The following is a 13,379-nucleotide window of genomic DNA, read 5'->3' as shown; positions in this document are numbered from 1 at the left end:
TTTTTTACATGCTTAATTTATCTTTCTGAATCTGATTTCCTGAGTTCTAATTCCACATAGAATGACTCCACACTAAGTACACAGTTCAATCAATTTTGACAGCTGTGTACACCCACCATGTAGTTATCACTTCAACCAGGATACAAGCTACTTCCACTACCAAAACATTTCCTGCCTTTTTGCTGTCAGTCTTCCTACCCCAACCTCAGCAAACCACTGCTGTGTCTTCTACATGTGTTCTGACTTTTCTGAATTAAAATGAATGAAATCATACACGATGTCTTCTTTGGTGTCTGGCTCATTTCACTCAGCATGATGTGTTTGACATTCACACATCAGTAGTTCGTTCTTTTTCATTGCTGAGTAGTATTCCATGGCCTACAATTTGTTTATCCACTCACCTGGGGAGTATATTCAGAATGTTTTAAAAATCAAAACAACCTTGAGAGAAATGACCCAATTCTTTGTGTGCCCTCACCAGTCCCAACTCCTTAGAGAACTAAACCTACACTTTGTCTCCCATTGGCCTTCCAACAAATCTTCCAACGATCAACTCACTTTCTAACTGCAAGACTTTGCTTGTCCAGGAAGGAAGAGACAGGCAGCAGCAACTGGCTGAAAGAACCTACTCTTGAAGGTGGCTGCAGAGAGGGTCTGTATTCCTGTACTGCTGGCCCATCTGGACCTGGCTGCTCTGCTTCAGAGCCATGCAAGGGACAGGAGTTGATGGGGTCTCCGGATCAAGGGACGTGGGTTGCACCTGTACCTGGGCAAGCAGGTTTGGGGCTAGCGTATCCCTCCAGTGTGGCCTTTCAGGAGAGGGGGTCTCCCTTCCATGTCTCCCTGCTGCTCCCTCACTCTTACCCTGTCTCCTGTGCTCTTGTCAGGGTGGATCCCAGATGTGACTGACGCTGGTGGAGAGTAAAAAGAGAAAGTAAGTAGGTGTTGGGAACAGAGCCTGTGATCAATTCGTGTTATTATCATGGGGTGGAGAATTGGAAGGAGGCCTTCTGGTGGTCTGCCACAGGGCTGCGGGAACCAGAACCAGTGACAGGGCAATTTGAATTAATTTCCTATCTGTCATTTGGTGGAATGCAGGGCCAGATGTTCAACTGAAATCAGGATGCATCTGCCCATTTAGTGAATCCTGTCAGAAATACAATAAAGGCCATTAAGTGTGTCTGGCAACATTGGTCCTTTCTGTATGAGCCCTGTGGTCACGGTCCCCCGTTTGCCCCTGGACACTGCTGGGTTTTTTCTCTTCTGTCACTGCGCCCTGCGTGCGGCCAGCTCCAGGCATGTTGCCACGTCTCAGATCCCTGCTGGGGACTTATTTTATTTAAAGAGCACCCATGACATCCTCTGAGGGTTTCTGAGCCTTGAGTGGGCAGGGGGGGCTGGGGTCGGGGAAGATCACTAAGCTGGGGGAGCAGTGATAGCCGAGTCGCGGTGCCCGCGGTGACGGTCACGCGTTGGGTCCGAGGGCAGCGCCCATGCCCGGAGTTGCCAGTAGCTCCGCGTCAGTTTTGGAACCCTGGCCTTTGTTGGGGACGCGTCGGTCGCGGTTCGGTGACACTTGGCGGGGTCGTCCGATGGCGCTGGATGCTTTTCGCGGACCAGGTCGTTTCTCAACCCGCAGCGATGTCATCGTGGATTTGGGGCCTGGGCTCCGGCTTGGGCCAGTCTCTGGGTCAAGTCTCGGGCGCCCTGGTTTCAGTTACTGGACACTTTTCCAACGTGGTCAGGGAGATGATGAGGGGGAAGGAGGCAATGGGAGATTTTCCCGACAGTGGGAGAAGGGAATCGCAGTCCCGCTCATGACCTCCTAAAATTTGAGCATGAGAGGCTGAAAATCTTTTGCGCCAATCTACAAGAAAGGCATGAAGCAGCAGAGCTTCAGATGAAGCAGCAATCTGCAAGTCACCGAAGTCAACTAGAGCAGAGGGAGGCAGAAATCAGCCATCTGACAGCAAGCCACACTGCGCTCCAGAGTCAGATGCTTAAACTGAAGTCGGTATGTTGCAAGAACGTACAGAAAGTACGACTATTTTTCAAGGGCAAACACAACAAGGGGATTGGACTATGAGCACATGATAAAAGCGAGAGCACACAAGGAAGGGGTGAGGATAGGTAAGACACCTAAAAAACTAGCTAGCATTTGTTGCCCTTAATGCAGAGAAACTAAAGCAGATACCTTAAAAGCAACTGAGGCCAATAGGAAAAGGGGACCAGGAACTAGAGAAAAGGTTAGATCAAAAAGAATTAACCTAGAAGGTAACACCCACGCACAGGAAATCAATGTGAGTCAATGCCCTGTATAGCTATCCTTATCTCAACCAGCAAAACCCCTTGTTCCTTCCTATTATTGCTTATACTCTCTCTACAACAAAATTAGAGATAAGGGCAAAATAGTTTCTGCTTGGTATTGAGGGGGGGAGCGGGAGGGGGTGGAGTGGGTGATAAGGGAGGGGGTGGGGGCAGGGGGGAGAAATGAACCAAGCCTTGTATGCACATATGAATAATAAAAGAAAAATGAAAAAAAAAAAAAGAAAGTACGACTAACCGGGACAATAAGACTCCAACCCAGGTGGTTGGAGGAAAGGCAGGTTTATTGACCGGCCAGCACCTGGATTTCTCCAAAATGGCACAGCTCCTGAGCTCAGGTGGTGGAGGTTTTATACTGAGAAAAGCAGCAGCAAGCAAGCAGGGAGTGCAGAAGCAGACTTGGCAGTTAGCTGTTCAAGGTTACAATAGATCAGGTCAGCTCAGCTGTGGACGAAGGCCATGCAGAGTTCCTAAGGAGATAGCTGGATGCAGGGACCCTGGCTAAGGGGAAGGGCTTTACTTGTCTCTGGTTCTTTTCCCAGCTTTGATCTTTCTCTGGGTTTCCTTATCACTCCCTCCTCTTCTCCATCATACTCTCTTATGACTGTTTTGGGGACGTTATCTAGGGGCAGTCTTTGGCACTGTCTTACTAACTGTAATTTAACAGCATTTATCTGGTTTTGAATGAACCTGGTGAGTAGGTTTCTCATGCAAGGCCCTAGAAGCAGTGGTAAGAGTAACACAGTGAGTGTGGTAAGAGTAACACAGTGAGTGGGCCTGCCAAAGGGGCTACCCATAGGCCCAGTATTATCCTGTAAAAGACTGTCTAGAATCTCCTCACAGGAATGGAGGGGTTCCCCCTCCTCTTCTGGCAAATATGTATCACCCATGTTACTTTGGGAAAGTTGGCATGAAGCATTACCATTTGAAATGGGAACTCAGGATAGAAACAACCAAACACAGTATCACATCCTGGATTGTCAGAAAGAGCCTCTTGATTTAGGCTGTGTCCTGTGTCTCTGATATCAGGAAGGCTGTGCCTGCGAGAGCTCACAAAGGCCATCCCTTTGCCATTGAATCTGTTTGGAGAGATAAGCCATCAGCTGATGTCATGAGCCTAGGAATTGGGTCAGGACTTCAATTGTTATGTTGTTTTTCTCATGTACATAGAGGAAGAAAGGCTTTTTTTACTGTTACTGTTAATGACCAAAATAAGGTCATAATTCCAAAAGAGAGATAGGCAAGGGATGGCAGAACTCAAACATCACCACAGACACTGCCCATGAGAAACGACAGTGCATTAACTGTCCAGTTGACTCCTCAAGCTTCTGCTGTGTGTAGACTAGTCAGCTTCCGGTTTGTGACTAGGGCCAGGCTGAAGGTGGCTCCTCAGGATTAGTTGGAGTGCATGTTAGAGTTCTGGTTTGGGGAGGAGCCCCTGTTTGGGGTTATTTTTGCACATGCTTTACATTGTTTATAAATATTATTGGCTAGGCTGGTGAGGCACCTGGTTACTGAGATCAGGGGAGCTTAAGAAGGCCTTATTAATCACCTCAACACAGTTATTATGGTCTGGAGGCCCCACAGCTGACAGGAGAAGGGTCCCTGGGTTTCAAGTCTAGACAACTTTTAGTTTTACTTGTGGATTTTTATAGAGCATATTTTGGTATCTGACCATCTTGGCATTTGTTAGCCAATATTGTCTCTTGTATTTTATTAGAGTCATTACAGAATGTGGGACCCTAACAGTTATTTTTTTTTTGCAGTGTTAATTTTTTTCTCTGATACCAGGAAGGCTGTGCTTGCGAGAGCTCACAAAGGCCATCCCTTTGCCATTGAATCTGTTTGAAGAGATAAGCCATCAGCTGATGTCATGAGCCTAGGAACTGGGTCAGGACTTCAATTGTTACGTCATTTTTCTTGTGTACATAGAGGAAGAAAGGCTTTTTACATCTGGGAGTCTCAGAGCAGGGGCACTAACTAATGTTTTCTTGATGGCATGAAAAGCCTGTTGCTTAGATTTCCAGATTAGGGGCTTTTTTTTGTCCCCCCACTTTGTGGCTTTATCTATCATGGTGACCAGGGTCAAGAACTTTCAGGGACTCTTTCATTTATTTGGGTTCTCCTGGATGGCCCACTTATTAACAAACTCCTTGGTGGCAGCCTGGAGCATGGCAGAAGACCGCTGGTCTTTGTCCACAGTCATGTCCTGTGCATGGATCTCCTTTATCATGATACCCAAGCCAGTATCGAAGAGTCCCCAGACTCGCTCATTACAGGCTGCCCTCCATGGCCCCATTTTTTGTATTTTTGGGTCACCCTATGGCCTCTGGCTCTGTGTCTATCTCCCTGATGGCTCCAGGGAGATTTACCAGGGATGTCAGCCTTCCCGGCCTCCTGTCCTGGCTCCTGGGCCTGGCTTTTTGTATATTTAGGGGCCTGGCTGGGCCTTTTATCTAGAAGCAGCTTTCTTGGCTCTTTTAGGACCTGTGTGTCCTGTGTTCCGGTCTTACATAGAACTCCCATCTTTATCTGGGATCTCCCAGGGGATGGCAGCCAGATCCATGTCCTACACAAAGTCTACCAGGGCAGCCTTGGCCTTTTCTTCACTGGCTTTAGGTCCTCCAGGATTCCAGTGACCAGCAGGGCCCTGTGTTCATCCACATTTAGCCCTCTGTACCAATTTTGTAAAAAGCTAACAGCCATTTTGTTGTTCATGGGATGCCGATCTGGGGCCAAGGTGGACTGTGGATAGCCTCTGGTTAGAGATCAAGTTTAAGTGACTGAAATAAGGCTCGGGGATCTGGCTGCCCACTGGCCAGATGGACACAGTGACCTTCCCCCTCTAGGTGCCCTCTCAACAATCTGTCTGCGGTCTGAGTATCTGTAAAGGCCTTATGTGTCTGTTCTCCCGCCAGGCCAGGCTGTTCTGTTCTTTTGTTTTGGAGTCTTGGTCTATTTTATAATTATCAATTTGGTATTGTCAGATGCTTTCTTTAAGACAAGTGTGTTTTTCATTTTATGAAAACCAGTGAGATCAGGGTAGTGTTGTAATGACAACACAGCATCACCTAACAACAACAACCTAGAAAGACAGAACAAAGAGCCCAGACATCTTAAAAATATTCAGCTGAAAGGTGTTGGATAACTTAGTGTCATCATCCATGAGCCCTGTAAAACCATCAATGGCACGTGTGACACAGCCTTTTGGCACTGCGTGTGAGCCGGGCTTGTCAGTGAACCACAGTCACATGGGGAGGAGCAGAAGCCAGAATACCTTGGATGGATCTGTCACCTTTAGGTTTTTCTTTAGGCCTATCATATGAATCTGCTCCACCATCACAGCGTAGTCTATTTATTAGTGGCACAGTGAGCAGCAGCTTGGCCACATCTGTCATCTCCTCCTCGCCCTGGCCATTTTCCCACCTTTGCTTCTGTTCCCTCCTCCTTTTCGGCTGTGTGTTGGCACAGGCCAGCTCACTAAGCAGAGGCAATGCACTGGTCTGGAAGAGCTTGGAGGGGAAGGCATCCAGGCAGTTGCAGGTGAAGTTGAGGCTTTGCAGCTGTGGGAAGCTTGGCGGCTCGGCGGGGCCCAGGCCCTCACCCTGAGTCAGTGCCTCCAGTGTATTGTCCGATAGTTCGAGGACACGCAGCACAGGCAGTGGCCCCAACTTGGGCGTAGACCCGGTCTTAATGCGTTGTGCTGCAGCATGAGGCTCTGGAGCTCCGCAGGCCCTGTGCCAAGCCTGGTTACCTCCAGGGGCAAGCTGTAGGAGAAAGTCTCACGTGGCTGCCCTAGAGCCTGAGGAGGGGGGATAGCACTGCTGCCGGGGGCCCTACTTTTTACTTTCATCCTCTCAGAATTTGGTGACCATTTTAATGGTTTATCTCTTTCTTTGGGGTTGTTGGAGGCAAAGGGGGTATAATGAGGGAACTGCTGGACAACGTGGGTAGGGGTCCAGGCCCAATGTTTTCATTTTTTATTGGAGTCCCCTGTATTGGACTCAGATCTCTGGGTGGCCAGAGTGGCCTGGTGCGTGCGATAATAGCCAAGTCTAGAGTGCCCTCTGCTGGCCATCGTGTGTGAAAGGTGGGCCATTTCAATTTACAGAATCTCCAAAGCTTGGCTGGTTTTGTTTTAAACCCACAGTCACCGGAAAAGCCTTTCCTAAAGCTAGTAAGCATAGTCTGGAGCACCGTAGGGCACTTTGACCCAGAGGAGCCCATTTGTTAATAGACTGCTGTATTATGAGAGAATTTAATTCCAGATTGTATTTATGGCTGAATGAAATATGCGAAGACTTTTTTTAATTACACAAATTTTAACATTCCCTGCTGCAGGCTGTGCCCACCTTTTTTTTCTTTTTTTCCCCTCTGGTCTGAGCTGGAGTGTAACCCCTGAATGCCTGGATCTTAGTGAGACCTGATTGAAATATGTTTGAAAACCTGTTTTCTTAAAAAGTGGCAGCAGAACAGAGCAATAATTTTTACATTGACTCTATAATAAGAACTGTTCTCAAGATGTTCAAACATTTATGTGTAAAAAGCCCAAGCAGTTTATACCAGAGATCCTTAAAATGAACACCCTTTTTTTCTACCTTGAGTATCATATTAACCTTAGAGCAGCATTTTTAAGAACGATTTTGAAGATGTTTACATACACACACATTGTGATTACACCCTTAGATGGACACACAATCCGACCAGACATTCACAAGAGAAACATAAGCATCTCATGACTGTCTCAATAACAGACCAAGCTTACTGCATCAACCTTTTGGAACAGTTTTTTATTGGCAACAGTCAGGTTTTTTTTTTTCCTTTTTACCTCTTTTTTATATTTATAACCCTTTTGTAATAGTCCTTTTTTTAAGTCAGACCAGATCTTATGTATCAATGTAAGCCCATCCTTTATTTGTTAATTTTTATAAGAGCTCAGTTGGTGTTGAGCTTTAGTCTTCCTTTAGGATGTTCATTTTATATGTATGATAACTGCTGATTTTGTAAGACAGACAAAGGAGGGGGGTGCCTCTCAGTGAGGCCACACAGATGCTCGCCTGATCATAACCCCAGACCATGAGGTCAGGTGTGACAGCAAGAGTGGGATCAGCCCAACAGGGTGACTTACGATTGGATGCTAGTCCAATCCCACCATAGACCATATGTCAATCACCGTGACTCAGATCAAGCCCACTTGGACACCATAGCCTTCAGGGGACCTGAAGGGTGCCCAGTTGTGGAGCCACAAATTCAAGCTTGAAATGCCAGAGTCAAGCTGCTCACTCATACATCATTTACTCAGAGTTTAAAACAATCAGTCCCTATTTATTTCCCCTAAAATCCTGGCTAGTCTTAAACCCAGTTGGCCAGAAGCTGGAATCACATCAGCCTCTAAACCAGTTGGCCAGAATCATATTGGCCCCAGATGACCGGAAGCACATCGTTCCAAGAGGAAGGGGGCACATCACCCTGAAATCACATCAGGGCTCACTGGTCCCCTGCAGGGATCAATCCATGCCAGCTCCTATACTGACTACCCTGGGGCTCCTACCTGGTCCAGGTGTCTGGTGCAGGTCTCCGTTTCACTCCACCAGTTTGAGGACCTGGTCCTTGGCTCTGCAGCCTCCTTCAGACATCTTGAAGGAGACCCCAGAACCTCTGCAGGCTACAGGGTCCCCGCTCCCCTACAGAGCATGGCAGCCTAATCTCGCTGGGGCCTCCGAAATGTTGCAGGAACAGGACAGAAAGTATGACTGACCAGTGTGAATAAGACTCAAACCCAGGTGGTTGGAGGAAAGGAAGATTTATTACGATAGCAGACCAGCACCTGGATATCTCCAAAATGGCGCAGCCTTCAAGCTCAAGGTGATTGAGGTTTTTATACTGAGAAAAGCAGCAGCAAGCAAGCAGGGAGTGCAGAAGCAGACTTGGCAGTTAGCTGTTCAAGGTTACAATAGATCATGTCAGCCCAGGACAAAGGCCATCCACAGTTTCTAACGAGACAGCTGGATGCAGGGGCCCTGGCTAAGGGGAAAGGCTTTACTCATCTTTGATTCTTTTCCCAACTTTGATCTTTTTCTGGGTTTCCTTATCAGGGACATTCAGGAGCTGGCAGTGTGACAACAGCCACTGTGTTATCTTCATCAGGTTATGAACGCTGTCATCAGGCTTTATCCTTCCATGAAGATAACATGGACTTTGGTGACAAAATTTCACCACAACAAAAACTAAAGAGATTGTCAAATGAAGTTTTAAGACTAGAATTTGAAGTTGGTCATTAGAGGCATATTGTTCAGGAAGAAAGAGCACACAGCTCTGAGCAAAAGGAAATCTGCAGACTGCAAGCTGTTATTAAACACCTTAAACTAAAACAAAGTCAGGAAATTGATGACCATCAGCGTGAAATGTCAGTATTGCAGAATGCTTATTGATATAAATTGATAGAGATAAGTCGTAAACATGAAGACTTACGAGACTATGAAGAAAGAACTGAAGATCTTGAAAATCTTTTGCAGCAAGGTGACTCAGGACTTACCATAACTGATCACTCGAAAATCAATGAAATGCAAGAAACTATTCAGGTTCTACAAACTGAAAAAGTAGAATCTACAAAAAGATTTGAAGAGCTGGAGAATACAATAAAAAGCATACATAAAAAATTAAGTTCTGCAGAAAATGAGCTAGATACCTTGAAGAGAGAACAGGAACAGTTAAAGGAGGAAAAGAGACAAACAATTGAACAGTGTGAAAGCTTGAAACAGGAATGTAGTAAACGACAGTCTTTTGCTGTGGAGCAGAGCAATGCTGTAGCAGAGGAGAGAATTCTACAGATTTCTTCAGAGGAAGAAGTATTCAGACTACAACAAGCTCTGTCTGATGCTGAAAATGAAATCATGAGGCTACATTGTTTAAACCAGGATAACAGTCTTGCTGAAGAAAACCTGAAACTTAAAACACTTGTTCAGCTTTTAGAAAAAGAGAAGTCAATATTGAGTCAAGAAAAGGAAGAACTTCAGATATCATTCTTAAAACTGAGAAATGAATATGAAGTAAGTCAAAGCACAGCTACAAGAAACCTGAATTTAGGTTTTGAATTGCGTGACTTAAGATTTAACTTGCAGGCAAAGGAACAAGAACTGAATTAGAGTATTAATGATAAGGAAATACTGAGAGCTGAGTTGGAAGACATGCACATGCAAAACCAAGAAGCTACAAAGCATGTGATTTCATTAAAAGATCAGCTATCAAAATAGCAAAATGAAGAGAATAGTGTTATCAGGAAACTGAAACAAGATCTACATGATGAAAAAAAGAGAGTTTATCAACTTGAGGATGATAAAATGAAAATCGCAAAAGAGTTAGATGTACAAAAAAAAAAGTTAACACACAGTGAACTAGCCCTAAATGATTTGCATTTAGCCAAGCAAAAGCTTGAGGGTAAAGTAGAAGATTTAGAAGATCAGGTGAGTAAATCACAGAAAAATAACTTAAACATCCAGAAGTCTGATATTTTTCAAATAACAAAAGTTCAAAGCCTTAATATAGAAAATGGAAGTGAAAGACTTGATGTACCTGAAGCTGAAATTGAAAGGCTAGTGAAAGGACTAAGAGAACAAGAGCTAGACATTAAACTTCTAAATGAAAAGAATATATCTCTAAGTAAACAAATTGATAAACTGGCCAACGATGAGGTCGGTAAACTAACTCAGATTATCCAGCAGAAGACATGGAGATACAAACTCTTCATGCAAGAATTTCTTCTGCTTCCTGCACCCAAGATGTCAGTTGCCTCCAACAACAACTGCAGACCTATGCTAGAGAAAGAGCGCGAGTACTCACTGTTTTGGAGGAGAAGACAAGGGAAAATAGCCATTTGAAAACAGAGTATTACAAAATAATGGATATAGTGGCTGCCAAAGAAGCAACACTCATTAAGCTGCAAGATGACAACAAAACATTGTCCACTAGATTTGAAAGTGATGGTCAAGTTATGTTTAGAGAAACTCTTCAGAATTTATCACTTATCATTCGAGAAAAAGACATCAAGATAGATGCACTAAGTCAGAAAAGTCAAACTTTGTTGGCAGTGTTACAAGCTTCTAGCCCCAGTAATGAAGTTGGAGGTGTTACTAATAATCAGTTTGAGGAGCTGCTACAGGAACAGGTTAAGTTAAAACAGCAAGTAAAGGAAATGGAAGAATGGAAAGAAAAATTGATAACTACTGTCCAAAACATGCAAAATGAGTCAGCCCAGCTTATGGAGGATCTTTATCAACTTCAGGCCCAAGTTTTGGTGGACAGTGATAATAATTCTAAATTACAAGGAGACTACACTGGCCTGAACCCAAGTTATGAGCAGAATGAAAATAAACTTAAAAAAGTGGGACAAGAATTAGCACGAGTTCAGCACAGCATAGGACAGCTTTACAATGCTAACAATCTTCTTTTAGGAAAACTTGATATCATATCACCCCAGCTCTCTTCTGGCTCACCATTTACTCCCAGGCAGCAAAATCCTTTACAGCAAGTAAAGGATTTCTACCTCTTCAAGAAGAGGTAGAAAAATTAAGAAAATTGCTACAAGAAAAGGATGCAACAATCAGAACTCTCCAGGAAAATAATAACATTTTGTCTGATTCAATTGCTGCCTCCTCAGAGCTAAAAAGAAAAGTATACGAACAAACTGATTCGGACATTATCAGCTGAAAAAACCCTTGTTCCTTCCTATTATTGCTTATACTCTCTCTACAACAAAATTAGAAATAAGGGCAAAATAGTTTCTGCTGGGTATTGAGGGGGGAGAGGGAGGGGGCGGAGTGGGTGGTAAGGGAGGGGGTGGGGGCAGGGGGGAGAAATGAACCAAGCCTATATGCACATATGAATAATAAAAGAAAAATGAAAAAAATTATCAGCTGAAAGAGAAACGAGATGTATTACAAAACTTACTTAAGGAAAAAGACCTCTTAATCAAAGCCAAAAGTGATCAGTTACTTTCCTCAGATGAAAATTTCACTAACAAAGTAAATGAAAATGAGCTTTTGAAGCAGGCAGTAACAAACCTGAAGGAAAGAATGTTAATTTTAGAAATGGACATTTCTAAACTAAAAGTGGAAAATGAAAAACTAGTAGAAACATCCAGAGAAAAGGAATTACAAGAAAATAACACAAAGTTATCTCTAATGCTTCGAGAAAAAGAGTTGGAGTACCATTCAATGAAAGAGAAGGCCCTTGCTTTTGAGCAGCTATTGAAAGAAAAAGAACAGGGCAAGGCTGGGGAGTTAAACCAGCTTTTAAATACAGTTAAGTCAGTGCAGGAGAAGACAATTACATTTCAACAGGAGAGAGACCAAGTCATGTTGGCCCTGAAACAGAAACAAATGGAAAACAGTGCCCTACAGAATGAAGTACAGCACTTACAAAGAAACATGGTTAAAACAGGAGCTCAATAGATTGCGCAATCATCTTTCAGAAAGAGAAGAGTCTCATACTCGGGAATTGTTGGCTGTGGAAGACAGAGAGACTAAACTGAGAAACAAAGTCACGTCATTGGAGGAAAAGCTAGTCTTGTCCTCTAATGCAATGGAAAATGCAAACCATCGAGCCAGTGTGCATGCAGAGTCATTGCAAGAGCAATTACACATTGTCTCTAAGCAAAGGGATCAAACTGCAGCACAGCTCACTGTCACTCAGGACCAAATAAAGCAGTATGCTCTGTCATTAACTAACCTCCAGATGGAGCTAGAGCGCTACCAACAAGAGACAAAAGCGATGTATTCTGCTGAATTAGAAAAACAGGTTATAGCCGAATGGAAGAAAAAGGTGGAAAATCTGGAAGTAAAGGTGTCACTATTACAAGAACATTTGGATGAAGCAAACGCAGCACTGGAGTCAGCATCCAGACTTATAGAACAGTTAGAGCTAAAGGAAGAACAGATTGAAGAACTGAAAAAACAAAGCGAGCTGCGGCAAGAAATGTCGGATGATACACAAAAGAAATTGATGAATTTAGTAAACAATGCAGAACGAAAAGTAGACAAAATCCTTATGAGAAACCTTTTTATTGGTCATTTCCACACACCAGTAAACAAGCGACACGAAGTATTATGGTTAATGGGAAGCATTCTTGGTATGAAGAAGGAGGAGATGGAACAACTGTTTAATGAAGATGAAGGAGGTGTTGCTGGGTGGATGACCGGCTGGCTTGGAAGAGAACCAAAAAGTGTCCCTAACACACCTCTGACACCAAATCAGCCATCTGTGCTTAATAGTTCTTTTTCAGGGCTTTTTGTTAAATTTCTAAAAGCAGAATCTCACCCATCTATCCCCGCAGCAAAGCTTTCCATTAATGACATAAAATCTCTAGATTCGGGAGGGAGAAAATTGGACAGAAATGCAACCGCAAGTTTTAAATGTCCATCAGAACCCAGGGCTGGTAGAAGAGCAGATGTGAATCCATTCTTGGCTCCCTGCTCTGCAGCGGTGCCTCTTACTAACCCAGCTGGACTTGGACATGGTGAGCCTGGGCATCTTCTTTTGAAGCCCATCTCAGATGTTCTGCCCATGTTTACACCTTTGCCGGTGCCACCTGACAACTGTGCTTGTAGTGTGCTAAAAGTATAGGCAATTTTGAAGCCAGAGACTATCTAGCACTTTGAAGGAACCACGAACACTATGTTTATGTATTTTATCACAAAGTGGCCTTTCTGAAGAAGTCATGTATTTGTGGTGATAGTTTCTCTAAATTTAATAAAAGCACTCACTGCTTTTAGAAATTGCAGGTGTCAAAGGAGAAAGTTTTTTCTATACAGTCTGCTGTTTTCCTTCTCTGATTTGACCTAATTTAAGCTAGAAACATTTAATTTATCTTAATTTATATAAATAAAAAGGGAAGACACAAATACTGGTAGCTACCTATCTCAGCTTTTTATTTCCTTCTCTAATTTTTAAGCTCATTTAAGCTAGAGACACAGGGTTTAACTTTTAAAGATTATCAAGGGATTTATTAAAAAAACAAAATAAAACTAGCAGCAGCTTCTCTGCATAGGGTAGAAATC

The 13,379-nt window shown here is 43.7% G+C and overlaps 1 protein-coding gene across 1 annotated transcript; it reads left to right on the top strand.

Annotated features, from left to right (window-relative positions):
• Nucleotides 1-1,559: 1,559 nt before the first annotated feature.
• LOC109676293 (thyroid receptor-interacting protein 11-like) lies at nucleotides 1,560-13,095 on the top strand. Its single transcript, XM_074048943.1, is given in 7 exon segments — nucleotides 1,560-1,806; nucleotides 1,808-2,029; nucleotides 8,421-10,044; nucleotides 10,047-10,814; nucleotides 10,817-11,023; nucleotides 11,233-11,740; nucleotides 11,742-13,095. Coding segments are annotated over 7 exon segments (4,737 nt in total). The 5' UTR covers nucleotides 1,560-1,602; the 3' UTR covers nucleotides 12,946-13,095.
• The last annotated feature ends 284 nt before the right edge of the window (nucleotides 13,096-13,379 follow it).

This window comes from Castor canadensis, chromosome 11 (assembly GCF_047511655.1).
Source record: "Castor canadensis chromosome 11, mCasCan1.hap1v2, whole genome shotgun sequence".
NCBI lineage: Eukaryota > Metazoa > Chordata > Mammalia > Rodentia > Castoridae > Castor > Castor canadensis.
Note: the sequence above shows the minus strand (reverse complement) of the source record. Positions and strands in the feature narration are given on the sequence as shown.